The sequence below is a fragment of the Oncorhynchus mykiss genome, chromosome 13 (assembly GCF_013265735.2).
Source record: "Oncorhynchus mykiss isolate Arlee chromosome 13, USDA_OmykA_1.1, whole genome shotgun sequence".
NCBI lineage: Eukaryota > Metazoa > Chordata > Actinopteri > Salmoniformes > Salmonidae > Oncorhynchus > Oncorhynchus mykiss.
The window spans coordinates 51,566,645-51,581,400 of record NC_048577.1 but is presented as its reverse complement, the minus strand read 5'-3'; the positions used below and the strand labels follow the sequence as shown (position 1 = coordinate 51,581,400).

The following is a 14,756-nucleotide window of genomic DNA, read 5'->3' as shown; positions in this document are numbered from 1 at the left end:
TATTTAATTCAAATGATTATTCAAGATTCCCTATTTCTCTCTTTGTCCAACTAACTGTACTGTCTTTGCTGAAAGTGTACAGCAGTGACAACAGAAGTCAGTGCAGTCTACTGTATTTGCACTAAGCAGTTTGCCTCTCGGCCACAGAGTGGCAGTAGAGCTGTGTGTATCCCGTTTCCTGTCGTGAGTGCACGTCCAACGCTGGATGTGAGGCCACAGTGAGCTGTCTCTTCCCACAGATCGAAGATGGCGGTGTCGGTGTTTCCCGGCGTGCGGCTCCTCTCTATCGGAGACGCAAACGGAGAAATACAGCGTCACTCCGAGCAGCAGCCTCTACGACTGGAGGTGAAAGCCACACAAGACGCGGCCCTGATCAACCTCTCCAACGGTGAGTGGACTTGAGACAGCTCTTCCATATCCCGGTTCGGCCTGGGCTCCTTGTTAACTGACATTACCCTGGCTAACTAGCCAGAGCTAAATGCTAAAAAGATAGCTAGCTAACCGATGCGAGTGCCTGGTCTTGCACGTGTGTGCGGGTTCCACTTCAAAACCGACTGGTTCCACCTATAGAATCCAACGTAATGGGGACTGTTGTTGTCGCTTATCGCTATTAGCTAGCTAGCTAACATAACTTAGTTAGCTACGGTTAGTTAGCTTCTCCAGTACCACGACAGCGCACTGTTGGTAGCTTAGCTAACTATAGGTGGTTAGCTTTAGCAAGCTTACTGCGCTCATGTCGTGGTTTGTGGACCACGTTTTTTCTTACCTATCTATTTGTCTTGAGGAATATTCTTTAAAGTATTAATTTGATGCGAAGTAGTCAGTTTTAGCTCACACGAGACGTTTCCAGGACAGCAAGCTAAGTGTGACCAAGCACATTAGATACCTACCCTGTTTACTAATATCAACTTGCTAACGATTTAGCGCCAGATTGCATTTCAGCTCGCTACACATTGACGCAGGTAGCCAAAGCTAATTGACATGTTAACGTGCTCTTTCATTTTTGCCCCAATAAGCTATCAGCCATACTTCGCAATGGGTTGCCCTTAATGCCACAGAGTTCTAACAGTTAAAACAAACTGCGTCATATGAGCATTGCCCTCTTTATTAGCTAGTTAGATAGTTATGATAATGCAAGATAACATTTGACCCTTTGAGATGTTATCTTAAAAGTGTGTTTTGTTTCGGAACATCGTCGTCTTTGCGCACAGATCATACTAGTAGCGGTGCAAACAAGCAAGCAAGCTAACCCCATTGGCTCGCGCGTGCTACTTTATGGTTATCTAATCTACTGTAGATGCCTAGCTGAGTGAATAAATATCGATAAACGAAATCGTTTTTTTTAAGGCTAAATATGGGTTCTTGTGTTTCGAAGAGCTAAACCAGGCTCGTATTAGTTATTCATCTTTGTTCTCCCCTGAACAATAGCCAGCTAGTCCCCCACCTCCCTACTCCCCTGTCGATCACTTGTGTGCTCGCGCTGAGCGCTTGCAGCTTTTGTTACACTGAGGCACAGATGGGATGTCCCTTTCAAGAAGCCGTGATGTCCCTAGTTTTGATACAGTCAAGCTTGGGCTGTGGGGAAAGTAGAAATGTATGTGTGGCAGGGTGTTTTTCAAGGTGTCCTATCAAAGTTTTATGATATGTGTGATTGCCTGGTCCGGTCCATAGGCCCAACAGCCGTTTCCTCTTCCAACATTCCCATGATGATGGAAGATAAATGTTTCCACACCGGGCAGGAATGAACTCCCGATTGAATTGCTACATGAATTGCACGACTGAGTCTAAAGTAATCTGACCAATTTTATGTTTTCCACTTGGAAAAATAACCTCAGTGTCTTGCCACACAATCATTTTATTTCTGCTTTATTATAGACACAAAAGCACCTCAATCAAACACAGCACACTAGTAATGTCTGTATCGTGCTGGAATGGGTGTATTTACATTGTCCATGAGGGGCAATGCCTTGGCCCAGCAAAAATAGCACCATTTTGCTCTTCACTTTGACAAGTGTCTATTATGACCTGACATTATCCTGTTAGAACATTGACATGACTATCATCTGGTTGTTACATATCTGTAACAGGTCTATAGTGACAGTCCTTGTCCCCCATCTGTCATTGTCGTTTCCCACAATGTTCAGCTGAAGGGCCTTGTAGACAGGCCAGGTCTAGTGGAGGGAGATGGTTGTAGCCTACATATTTTAAAGCATGCACGCTATCTCTCAGTCCTTGCATCGAACACACACTTGTTAAGCAACACACACACTCCCGCTCTCATATTTATCGCAGGTTAATCCGGTGTCAGTCGCTAGTTTGGTCTGTTAATAAAACATGCTGCATCTGGCTAATCTAAGTAACAGCGCTAGTCTTAATCCCATCACAACTGCTGGATTAAACCACAGATTATCTCACTGCCATGCAGGCACAGCACTAGACCTACCTTGCCAATATATTGCTTTCACAAATCCAGTCTTTAAAACTGTCATCTTAATCATCCAGGAGTGTGTGTGAAATAGATTCAATAGAAGAAATTACTCGCTTTCCCTCGGCTAAAGGAGGTTAAAAATAGCTCTTTGCTTGCTGCTATGCATGAGATGCTATAATGCTAATTGAGTCAATAAAGCGCTGTGTGTGATCAGGCCAGTTCTGTTAGCATGTTGTTCTTAGTGTTGTGTGACCTACGGTAAGCCACATGCTCCTGTGCCATGCTTATTCCATGAATGACCTGCTGTAGGAGTGTTGCTGGGCCCTAACTATTGTATGACTCCTCTCACAGCAGAGGAGACTTGTGTGTTCAAGTGTTCGGTCTCCAGGGACACAGAGTGCAGTCGCGTGGGGAAACAGTCGTTCATCATCACGCTGGGCTGCAACAGTGTCCTGCTACAGTTCACCTCACCTGCAGGTAGCTAACCCCCGGCAACCACCGCCGCTATGTCTCAGAGGATGCTGTCATTGTCTGTCTGTTTTTTCTGTCTGTCTTTGACTGCCTGCCAGTAGGCTATATCTGTCTCTGTCATTGACCCTCTGTCTCCTGTGTGTCTGTGTCTTTGACTCCCTGTCCTAGTGCACATGTTCCTGTCCTCATAAAGAGATTCTTATTGTTTCTCATACTTGTCTTGCCTCTGTCATCCTTGTGAACTGTTATTGGTTATTATTATTGTTTGATTTCTCCCCATTATGACTGGCTTAAGACCGTTTATAACTTATGTCTGATTTGTCCTGCTTATAACCTGTTATGACGATCTCCTCAGAGTTCTCATCGTTCTATAATCTCCTGAAGAACTGCCGCGGCCACAGTGGAGAGCAGTCGGTCTTCAGCGACAGGACAGAGGAATCATCCGCAGTACAGTACTTCCAGGTGCACATGCAGAATCTGCCATGCATTGCAATAAATCATTTATTCCAACCTTTATTAGCTCAGTGACAATATTAAAACACCTCATGAAAAATAAGCTGTTCTGTCACTTTATTTTCCTCTCACTCCCTTGTTCTCTTTCTCTCCTTCGCTCCTCCAGTTCTATGGCTACCTCTCCCAGCAGCAGAACATGATGCAGGACTACGTCAGGACAGGAACCTATCAGAGGGCCATCCTCCAGAACCACACTGACTTCAAGGACAAGGTACTGATGCACTGTCCTGGGACTTAAATATAGCTTGTTCTGAATTGAGTCCTTTGCTGTATTTGAAGCTAAACTGTTGTTTAGTTGGTTTGGGCAGTAGACACTGCTGGATTTCATTGATGTCTTTATCAGGGAAGAATTCGAGTCCATTCCTCTCTCTCTAGGTGGTGTTGGATGTGGGCTGTGGTTCAGGGATTCTGTCGTTCTTTGCTGCTCAGGCTGGGGCCAGGAAGGTCTACGCTGTGGAGGCCAGCACCATGGCCCAGCATGCAGAGGTAACAGGCACACTAAACTATGTCAATTAAGTGACCTATATATTTCCAATTAACTGCACTTTTTCTGGCCTGCAAATTGATTTTGACAAACCACCCCTGCTCAAACCCTATCCTCTTCTTGACATGCTATGTAGCCATAAATCTGGCAGATGTATCAGCCTCCCTCTAATACACACACACACACTAACCCTCCACTAGGTCCGGGTGACCTCTAACCCCCTGGTGTCCCCTCCACTAGGTCCTGGTGAACACTAACCCTCTGGTGTCCCCTCCACTAGGTCCTGATGAAGTCTAACCCTCTGGTGTCCCCTCCACTAGGTCCTGGTGAACACTAACCGTCTGGGGGACCGTGTGGTGGTGATCCCTGGTAAAGTAGAGGAGGTTACGCTACCTGAGCAGGTGGACATCATCATCTCAGAGCCCATGGGCTACATGCTATTCAACGAGAGGATGTTGGAGAGCTACCTCCACGCCAAGAAGTTCCTCAAGCCTAGTGGTGAGACAGAGGGAAGGTTGGAGGGAGAGCATAGAAAGGGGTAGAGTAGGGGGGAAGGAGAAAGGGAGAAAATGTCAAAAGGTCTGAAGATTATTTTAAAGCCCAAGCAGTATATAATATTAAAGTCTTCATTTTAAAAATGAGAGACATATTCATCATGACTAGCCACTGGTGATTGTACCATCATTAACTGACTTCATGTGTGTCGCAGGTAAAATGTTCCCCACCATCGGTGACGTGCACCTGGCCCCCTTCACAGACGAACAGCTCTACATGGAGCAGTTCACCAAGGCCAACTTCTGGTGAGTAGGAGGGGAGGGAGGAGAGAAACGGGGAGTAGGAGGGCAGGGAGGAGAGAAACGGGGAGTAGGAGGGGAGGGAGGAGAGAAACAGGGAGTAGGAGGGGAGGGAGGAGAGAAACGGGGAGTAGGAGGGGAGGGAGGAGAGAAACAGGGAGTAGGAGGGGAGGGAGGAGAGAAACAGGGAGTAGGAGGGGAGGGAGGGGAGGGAGGAGAGAAACAGGGAGTAGGAGGGGAGGGAGGAGAGAAACGGGGAGTAGGAGGGGAGGGAGGAGAGAAACGGGGAGTAGGAGGGGAGGGAGGAGAGAAACAGGGAGTAGGAGGGGAGGGAGGAGAGAAACGGGGAGTAGGAGGGGAGGGAGGAGAGAAACGGGGAGTAGGAGGGGAGGGAGGAGAGAAACGGGGAGTAGGAGGGGAGGGAGGAGAGAAACAGGGAGTAGGAGGGGAGGGAGGAGAGAAACGGGGAGTAGGAGGGGAGGGAGGAGAGAAACGGGGAGTAGGAGGGGAGGGAGGAGAGAAACGGGGAGTAGGAGGGGAGGGAGGAGAGAAACGGGGAGTAGGAGGGGAGGGAGGAGAGAAACGGGGAGGGGGAGGGAGGAGAGAAACGGGGAGGGGGAGGGAGGAGAGAAACGGGGAGGGGGAGGGAGGAGAGAAACGGGGAGGGGGAGGGAGGAGAGAAACGGGGAGGGGGAGGGAGGAGAGAAACGGGGAGTAGGAGGGAGGGAGGAGAGAAACGGGGAGTAGGAGGGCAGGGAGGAGAGAAACGGGGAGGGGGAGGGAGGAGAGAAACGGGGAATAGGAGGGGAGGGAGGAGAGAAACGGGGAGTAGGAGGGGAGGGAGGAGAGAAACGGGGAGTAGGAGGGGAGGGAGGAGAGAAACGGGGAGTAGGAGGGGAGGGAGGAGAGAAACGGGGAGTAGGAGGGGAGGGAGGAGAGAAACGGGGAGGGGGAGGGAGGAGAGAAACGGGGAGGGAGGAGAGAAACGGGGAGGGAGGAGAGAAACGGGGAGTAGGAGGGGAGGGAGGAGAGAAACGGGGAGTAGGAGGGGAGGGAGGAGAGAAACGGGGAGTAGGAGGGGAGGGAGGAGAGAAACGGGGAGTAGGAGGGGAGGGAGGAGAGAAACGGGGAGTAGGAGGGGAGGGAGGAGAGAACCGGGGAGTAGGAGGAAGGATGGGGTTGGAGGGACAAGGGGAAATGGCAAGAGAAGAAGCTCTGGGAGTAGAAGCAGTGAATGTACGGAGATATCAGTCACTTTTCATTGGGCTGCTGTAGTTGCTGAGATTGAGTTGATGATGATGATGATGATTCTCTCACTCCCTCATTCAGGTACCAGCCTTCCTTCCATGGTGTGGACCTCTCAGCCCTGCGAGGAGCAGCGGTGGATGAGTACTTTCGCCAGCCCATTGTGGTACGTAGAATTCTCAGTTGTATGTCAGACTCTTGAACACCTATCTTCTGACATTGCCTGCCCTGCCCACCATGTCGGTTAAAGCGATACCCCCCAAGATGATTGGGGTGCAGGGGGGCGGTTAACTAGGAAATGTTTATGGGAGGGGTGTTTAAGGCCTGAAATAGTCAGGGGTTATGTGGGGACAAGAGCTGTTTGTGGAAAATTGGGTTGCATAGTACGGACTGGCCTGTGTGTTTGTTTATGTCTAAGGGTGGTACATGAGGTGTGTGTGTTTATGGGCAAACGCTGATGCAGGATAGGAGATTGACTGTATGGGAGTGTGTGTTTGTGGTAGAAGATACCACCGACACACTGTGTGTTATGACGGCTGGAACAAATAAGTTAGATGCGGTCTGAGTTTAGGATCCCAATGTTTACGCCCAGTCCAGCTCCCCAGTCTAACACCACAGAACCAACAGTGAGGTTTCAACAGTACTATCACTGCTTATAAGGGGTATTCATTGAATTAATCTCAACCCTTTTATCACACACAGCGACACACCACACACACCGTCAACGACACACACACATCATTTTCCAGCGGTAGTCAGCTGGGTAGGCCTCCTCCGTGCCTGCTCCTCTGTCACTCTGCTGGGAGAGCCGGGCCCGGCCGGAGGGCCTGGTTCTGGGTACAGCCTCTGTTCTAGATCATAAAATTAAGGCATAGACCGTCTCCGTACCCACTCTAGCCAATGCTGCCATAAAACATTTCTACCTCACTGGGACTTACCTGGATACTCTTGCTTCCCTCTTCCCCGTCTCTCTCCTTCCTCCTTTTTCTTTCCCTCCCCCTCTCAGGACACATTTGATATCCGTATCTTGATGGCCAAGTCTGTCAAATACACAGTCAACTTCCTGGAGGCCAAAGAGGAGGATTTGTACAGGTCTGTGTGCCGTCTGTCTGTGTCTGTTATTCCCTCATATATTTATTAATGAATTGTTATTCATAGATTGAGTTGAGAATTGAGATGCGTAGATACATGTTACTGAATGTAGGGATGTCCTACTTCTCTAATATGGGGCTACTTCCAATTTTGAATTTTCTACATCAGCAAAAATACTACATAATTCCTTCTAGTGTCTAAAAATAACCTTAAAGCAGCAATCAGAAGTTGAAACAATAACAAAGCAAATTCCCCGCCCTTTATGTAAAAAGTGGAGGGATGGGCTGGAGAAATGTAACCACTCTCAAATTCATAGACTGAGCTATGGATGCAAGGATTGACCATCCATGATATCAAAATTATAATTTTAACCATGTTTTGATGATATATATATTGTTTACATTTACTTTCTTTACAAACATTGGAGTAAAACAAACTTATATTTTGGGTTCTGATGGGGTACGGCAGTTGAACTAAGCTCATGAGGTATTTATAAGTTATATTCTTCAAGACATAATGGGTATATATCATTCATTTATAAGTCCAAAAAATGGATGTAGCAACAGCTGATTGCCCCTTTAACTAGACTAACGCTTATCCCACTCTTTTCTCTCTTTCCCTCTCGCCTTCCCTTCTCTCGCTCTCTCTTTCAGGATAGAGATTCCCTTTAAGTTCCATATGATGCACTCAGGGCTGGTGCACGGCCTGGCCTTCTGGTTCGACGTAGCGTTCATGGGATCAATGTAAGTTGGCCTGAGCTGCCTTAACCAGGGCTGAAGTGTGTGTATGGTCAAGGAGTAAAATCACTTGATCCAGGACTCCTGACCTACATGGATCCTGACTACAGCTACACCGTCACTTTCCTTTTTCTTTCATCACTTGTTTTTCCTCACAGACATTGTAATAAACACAAAGACAGAAAATGGGTGCAACTTAAAAGCAATACAATATAGTACAATACATTCACTATAGAAACATTTCACAATAAGTTGTAAAGGGCTGTTCCTACCGAATATCTGACCATGCTTGTACTGGAGTAGGATGACCTCTAACCCCCTCCCTCTCTCTGCAGGGTGACAGTGTGGCTCTCTACAGCCCCCACAGAGCCCCTGACCCACTGGTACCAGGTCCGCTGTCTGCTCCAGTCACCCCTCTTCACCAAGGCAGGAGACACACTTTCCGGCACAGCACTGCTTATCGCCAACAAGAGGTGAGAGACTGTAGAGGGATCTACTGGGAGTCTGTTGGGGAAGGGAGGCTTTGGTGTTAGTGTGTTGCCATTCACCTCTAGGCCCAGGCTTGTGTTTATATTATGACAGTTCTGAATGAATGTGTGTAGGTGATACACAGTGAGCTCCAAAAGTATTTGGACAGCGACAATTATAAAGAAAATTGCCTCATACAATGACTATGGGGATAAAGTGCAGACTGTCAGCTTTAATTTGAGGGTATTTTCATCCATATCGGGTGAACCATTTAGAAATTGTTTCCAATTATTTTGTGCCCAATTGAAATTGATGGTAAATAATGAATTGTCATTTTTGAGTCACTTTTATTGGAAATAACAATAGAATGTTTCTAAATACTGTGGATGCTACCATGATTACATAATATCCTGAATTAATCGTAAATAATGAGTGAGGAAGTTAGTGTAAGGGTTCCTTCCATGTTTACACTGTAACCTCATTCTAACCTCTCCCCACTACAATAACCGGGGAGGTTAGCATTTGGTGGGGTGGGGGGTTGTGGATGATATGTGCGTCTGCAACCTCATGTATCAAAACAACAAAATGTCTCACTGCCTCAATACTTTTGGAGCTACCCAGTGCATTTGGAAAGTCTTCAGATCCCTTGACTTTGTTAGGTTATAGTCTTACTCTAAAATGTATTAAATAACAAAAATCCTCAGCAATTTACACACACCAGCCCATAGCGACAAAGCGAAAACACGTTTGTAGAAATGTTTTCAAATTTATTTAAAATACATAAACTTACCTTATTCACGTAAGTATTCAGACCCTTTGCTATGAGACTCGAAATTGAGCTCCGATGCATCCTGTTTCCATTGATCATCATTGAGCTGTTACTACAGCTTGGTTGGAGTCCACCTGTGGTAAATTCAATTGATTGGACATGATTTGGAAAGGCACACACCTGTCTATATAAGGTCTCACAGTTGACAGTGCATGTCAAAGCAAAAACCAAGCCATGAGGTCGAAGGAATTGTCCGTAGAGCTCCGAGACAGGATAGTGTCGAGGCACAGATCTGGAGAAGGGTACCAAAACATTTCTGCACCATTGAAGGTAACAAAGAACACAGTGGCCTCCATCATTCTTAAATTGGAAGAAGTTTGGAACCACCAAGACTCTTACTGGAGCTGGCCTCCCGGCCAAGCTGAGCAATCGGGGGAGAAGGGCCTTGGTCAGGGAGGTGACCAAGAACCCGGTGGTCACTCTGACAGAGCTCCAGAGTTCATCTGTGGCGATTGGAGAACCTTCCAGAAGGACAACCATCTCTGCAACACTCCACCAATCAGGCCTTAATGGTTGTGGTCAGATGGAAGCCACTCCTCATTAAAATGCACATGACAGCCTGCTTGGAGTTTGCCAAAAGGCACCTAAAAGACTCTCAGAACATGATAAACAATATTCTCTGGTCTGATGAAACCAAGATTGAACTCTTTGGTCCGAATGCCAAGTGTCACATCTGGGGGAAACCTGGCACCATCTCTACGGTGAGGCATGGTAGTGGCAGCATCATGCTGTGGGGATGTTTTTCAGCGGCAGCGACTGGGAGACCAGTCAGGATCGAGGCAAAATGAACAAAGCAAAGTTCAGAGAGATCCTTGATGAAAACCAGCTCTAGAGCACTAGGGCGAAGGTTCACCTTCCAACAGGACAACAACTCTAAGCACACCGCCAAGACAACGCAGGCGTGGCTTCGGGAAAAGTCTCTGAATGTCCTTGAGTGCCCAGCCAGAGTCCAGACTTTAACCCAATCAAACATGTCTGGAGAGACCAGAAAATCATATCAAATTGTATTTGTCACATGCGCCGAATTCAGCAGGTGTAGACCTTACCGTGAAATGCATACTTACAAGCCCTTAACCAACAATGCAGTTTTAAGAAAATACAAATAAAAAAGTATGCCATAAGAATAACTAATAATTAAAGAGCAGCAGTAAATAACAATGGCTATATACAGAGGGTACCGGTACAGAGTCAATGTGTGGGGGCACCAGTGTCAAGGTAATTGAGGTATTATGTACATATAGGTAGAGTTATTAAAGTGACTATGCATAGATAATAACAGATTAGTAGCAGTGTAGGGGGGGGGGGGGGGGGGGGGGGTGCAAATAGTCTGGGTAGCCATTTGATTAGCTGTTCAGGAGTCTTATGGCTTGGGGGTAGAAGCTGTTTCGAAGCCTCTTGGACCTAGACTTGGCGCTTCGGTACCGCTTGCCATGCGGTAGCCGAGAGAATAGTCTGACTAGGGTGGCAGGAGTCTTTGAACATTTTTAGGGCCTTCCTCTGACACAGCCTGGTATAGAGATCCTGGATGGCAGGAAGCTTGACACCAGTGATGTACTGGGCCGTACGCACTACCCTCTGTAGTGCCTTGTGGTCTTAGGCCAAGTAGTTGCCATACCAGGCAGTGATGCAACCCGTCAGGATGCTCTTGATGATTGTAGAACCTTTTGAGGATCTGAGGACCCATGACAAATCTTTTCAGCCTCCTGAGATGGAATAGGTTTTGTCATGCCCTCTTCACGACGTCCTTGGTGTGCTTGGACCATGTTAGTTTGTTGGTGATGTGGATGCCTAGGAACATGAAGCTCTCAACCTGCTCCACTACAGCCCCGTTGATGAGAATGGGGGTGTGCTCAGTCCTCCTTTTCCTGTAGTCCACAATCCTCTCCTTTGTCTTGATCACATTGAGAGAGAGGTTGTTCTCCTTGCACCGCACGGTCAGGTCTCTGACCTCCTTATAGGCTGTCTCAACGTTGTCGGCTATAATTGGCTAGGCTATAATTGCTGCCAAAGGTGCTTCAACAAAGTACTTAGTAAAGGATTTGAATACTTATGTAAATGTCATATTTCAGTTTTTTTTATGATATAAATCAGGAAAAATGTCTAACTTGTTTTTGCTTTGTCATAATGAGGTATTGTGTTTAGATTATTATTATTTTTTTTTAATTTAATCTATAACAAAATGTGGAAAACGTCAAGGGGTCTGAATACCTTCCAAAAGCACTGTATATATGTGTATTACAGATGTGTGCTTGCTGAATCTGTGCTTCTCTGTCTGTCTGTGTTGGTCTGTGTTAATCTATCCACCTCCCTTCTCACCTCCTCCCATACCAATCCCTGGCTCTCTTCCCTCCTCACAGACAAAGCTACGACATCAGTATTGTCGCCCAAGTGGACCAGACAGGCTCCAAGTCCAGCAACCTCCTGGACTTGAAGAACCCCTTTTTCAGGTGAGTTGGTCTGTTCCGCTGCCCTCGGCCTGTGCCATTCAGGATAACGAGGGGGGAAGGGGAGCTCCCTCTCATGGCGTGTATGTTGTTGTGTATGTGTGTGTTTTTGTAGGTACACAGGCAGCACCCCCACACCCCCTCCTGGGTCGCACTACACCTCCCCCTCTGAGACCATGTGGAACACTGGGGGGGCCTACAGCATGAGCCAGGGCATGGCTGTGTCAGGTAAATACACACACATAGAGGACACTGGTAGAGGACACACACACAGAGGACATACCCACACACACACACACTGCATGAGGCAGAACAATGCTGTGTCAGGTAAACACACAGACGATACAAACACAATCTGACCCATGATAGCATCATCAGGCAAAAGCATCCATACAGCATCACCACTAAATGTCTTACTAAACTGTAGGGATATCACAGAATAGATCAGGCTAACAGAGTAGCTGATAGACAGGGGATGCATGCTCTCTCTGAGGGGAAAACGGTGTGTGAGAGAGAAAGGATGCTTATGCTTCTCCTGTGCTTTTCTCCCATTTCGCTCCCTTTCTCTCCCCATCTCTCTTGTTCTCTCTCCTCCCCATCTCACTCTCTTCCCTGTCTCACCCTCTCATCTCTCTCTCTCTCTCTCTCAGGGATGCCTACAGCCTATGACCTCAGTACAGTCATGGGCAGCGGCTCGACGGTGTCCCACAACAACCTCATCCCCCTCGGTAGGATACTATGGACTGATGGACTGACTGACAGACAAGCACAGACAGTGTGACTGACTGTGTGTTTGTGTGTGCGTTAATACAGTTTCACTATTTCCTCTGTTCCCGCCCTCAGTGAACACAGGGATAGTGAATCACACCCACTCCAGGATGGGCTCCATCATGAGCACCGGAATCGTCCAGGGTACGTCTCTTTATACACTATACAAGAGTTTCCTAAACTCGGTCCTGATTTAAATAATGACCTCATCGAGCTTTGATTATTTGTAGTGCTAGGGCAAAAACAAAACGTGCACCTGGGGGGGGGGGGTCGTCAAGTTCCCTAAACGCCTATCATTTGTGTAAATGGAGGGGATGGATTCTGAAGTGTGTGACATAGTTGGCCCACAACCAATCAAGGGAAGGTGATAACACTCTTTCCCATTTTCTCCCCCTCACTCCAGGAGCTTCTACTGGCCAATCAGGTCCTAGCAGCAGCAGCAGCTCTAACCAGCAGCAGCAGCAGCATTATCCCGTCACCAACCAGTTCACCATGGGGGGACCCGCCATCTCCATGGCCTCTCCCATGGCCATCCCTAGCAACACCATGCATTATGGGAGTTAAGACCTCGTCACCCTTCACCTCCGAACCCCTGCATGACCTCTACTAGCCCCTCCCCCTGACTGACCACAGCCAGAACCAGAATACCAAAACCAGTGCTGTCGTGTTGTCCCTTCAGCACCTTCCTTTCACCTTTACTGTCCATCTCTCTATCACTGGAGTTATTCTCATATCCGTCCCTCCTCGCCGTTCTCTCCGCTTTGAGAGCTGTTCCCCATCTCCCCCCTCTCATCATCGTGCAGCAGCTATGATATCACCAGTCCAGCCAGAGGGTGGCAGCACCTCTACGTTCAACTGACAGACTGATCAGCACAAAGAATTGGCAGTTTTTCTGAATGGAGAGCGGAACTGAACTTTGATTGACTGGACCTTTTTATGCTTTACAGACACATGTACACCTACACATACACATTGAACACAGAGACTTTTGTTGCAAAGAATAACTCATTGCACGACTGTACAGCAGGTATCATCTCCTTTATCCGGGTTCCCTCCCTTTTGGACATTTCGCCTCCCCTAGTGCCAGTGTGATGCCCCACCCTTCCCCCTCCTCCACCAAACACACACACAACCCCATCCACTACAGCCAGTCGCTATCCCCCCTCCCCTTATCACTGGATTGGATGTCCCCCACTACAGATCTGCACTGAAAGGACAGGGGGCTTTCCTGTACAGTAGAACACTATGAACACCCCTCACTGATGCCATTTTGTTTTCATATCGAGGCACTTCTCCACCTGCCTGTAGAGCCTCTCTCCTTAAACGGCCCCATTCCAGAGCGATAGCTAGCTCCCCCCAAGGTGTTTGTCTGGTCATCCATAGTGGTAGTCTTTAGCCCAGTAGACCTAGGCTATCTCAAAAGACACCCTATTCCATATACAGTGCTCTACTTTTGACTAGAGCCACATGGACAAATGAAGTGCACTGTATAGGGACTAGGGTGTCATTTGAGAGACAGCCTAGATGTGAGTGTGTAGGAGAACGCTGTAGAACGTGATCTTGAAAAACACCAACTCTGGAACTCTGTTAGAACCTCACCTCCGATTGAGGTGTGTTGTCCAAAGCCAATGAGCTTCGAGGACACAGCAGCAGACCCGGCCCCCCACTCCTCTTCATAGCCAATCAGGATTGCAGTGAGCCGATGGTATTGGTGGAAGCAGGATGAACCCACAGAAAGACAGACTGGACCAAGGACACTGATGTTGGCCGTTGGAGCAGCTGAATCCTAGTTTACATTCTTCCCCGGTTTCCTTTCCTTCATTTTGAGACTGCGGTGGGGAGTTCGGGATAGAGGGAGTCACCTCTTTCCCTCCTCACTACCTATGATATATCTAAACCTCTCCTCCCTCCTTTCCCGGGCAAGTCGATTGCTCAACCTTCAGACAAAGACTTAATGGACATGTATGCATTGCTTCCAGTCACAATTTGTGGACTGAGTTTAAATTTTGATTTAGCAAGTTTTATGAAGAGAAAATGTCTTGCTAGTTTGTAGGGTTAACTTTTCAGTTGTCTTTATTTGTTTTATTTCTTTCACAGAAAAGCAACAAACAAAAAACAAGTATAAAAGGAGTAAATTAAATGTTGGTGGAGAAGTCCCCAAAAAAATCTTTGGATCAGGTCTTATAATTGATATTACAGTTAGAATTTTAACACCAATGTTGTGATAGTTGCTAGCTTAGCATTCAAACACTACTTTTCTCTGGGACCTCAAGGGACATCTATTGATGGAAAGTGCATCAGGAAGACTCCTGTTTATTGCTCGAGGTAATAAATTGCCACAGACCTAGGATCGGCTTTTCCAAACCAAAACCAGCAGTTAGGGACGACTAATGAAATCTGATTTTATAACGTCATCTTGAGCCTACATGGTCAGCAGACATTGATGTGCCCAAGGAATATAGCTGTAAATGTGTGTTCTCCAA

At 47.2% G+C, this 14,756-nt stretch overlaps 1 protein-coding gene across 2 annotated transcripts; it reads left to right on the top strand.

The window, feature by feature from the left end:
- Window positions 1-195: 195 nt before the first annotated feature.
- Window positions 196-14,441, top strand: carm1 (coactivator-associated arginine methyltransferase 1). Of its 2 annotated transcripts, none has more exons than XM_036941447.1 (16): window positions 196-388; window positions 2,783-2,905; window positions 3,255-3,361; window positions 3,519-3,623; window positions 3,788-3,898; window positions 4,217-4,394; window positions 4,606-4,696; window positions 6,020-6,101; window positions 6,942-7,027; window positions 7,681-7,770; window positions 8,100-8,237; window positions 11,419-11,508; window positions 11,621-11,733; window positions 12,156-12,233; window positions 12,349-12,417; window positions 12,677-14,441. In XM_036941447.1, the coding sequence occupies exons 1-16, from the start codon at window positions 247-249 to the stop codon at window positions 12,835-12,837; spliced, it is 1,764 nt and encodes a 587-aa protein (XP_036797342.1). In that variant the 5' UTR covers window positions 196-246; the 3' UTR covers window positions 12,838-14,441. The 2 variants fall into 2 exon arrangements, with proteins under 2 accessions (XP_036797342.1, XP_036797341.1); XM_036941446.1 differs by having other exon boundaries at window positions 2,780-2,905.
- Window positions 14,442-14,756: the final 315 nt, after the last annotated feature.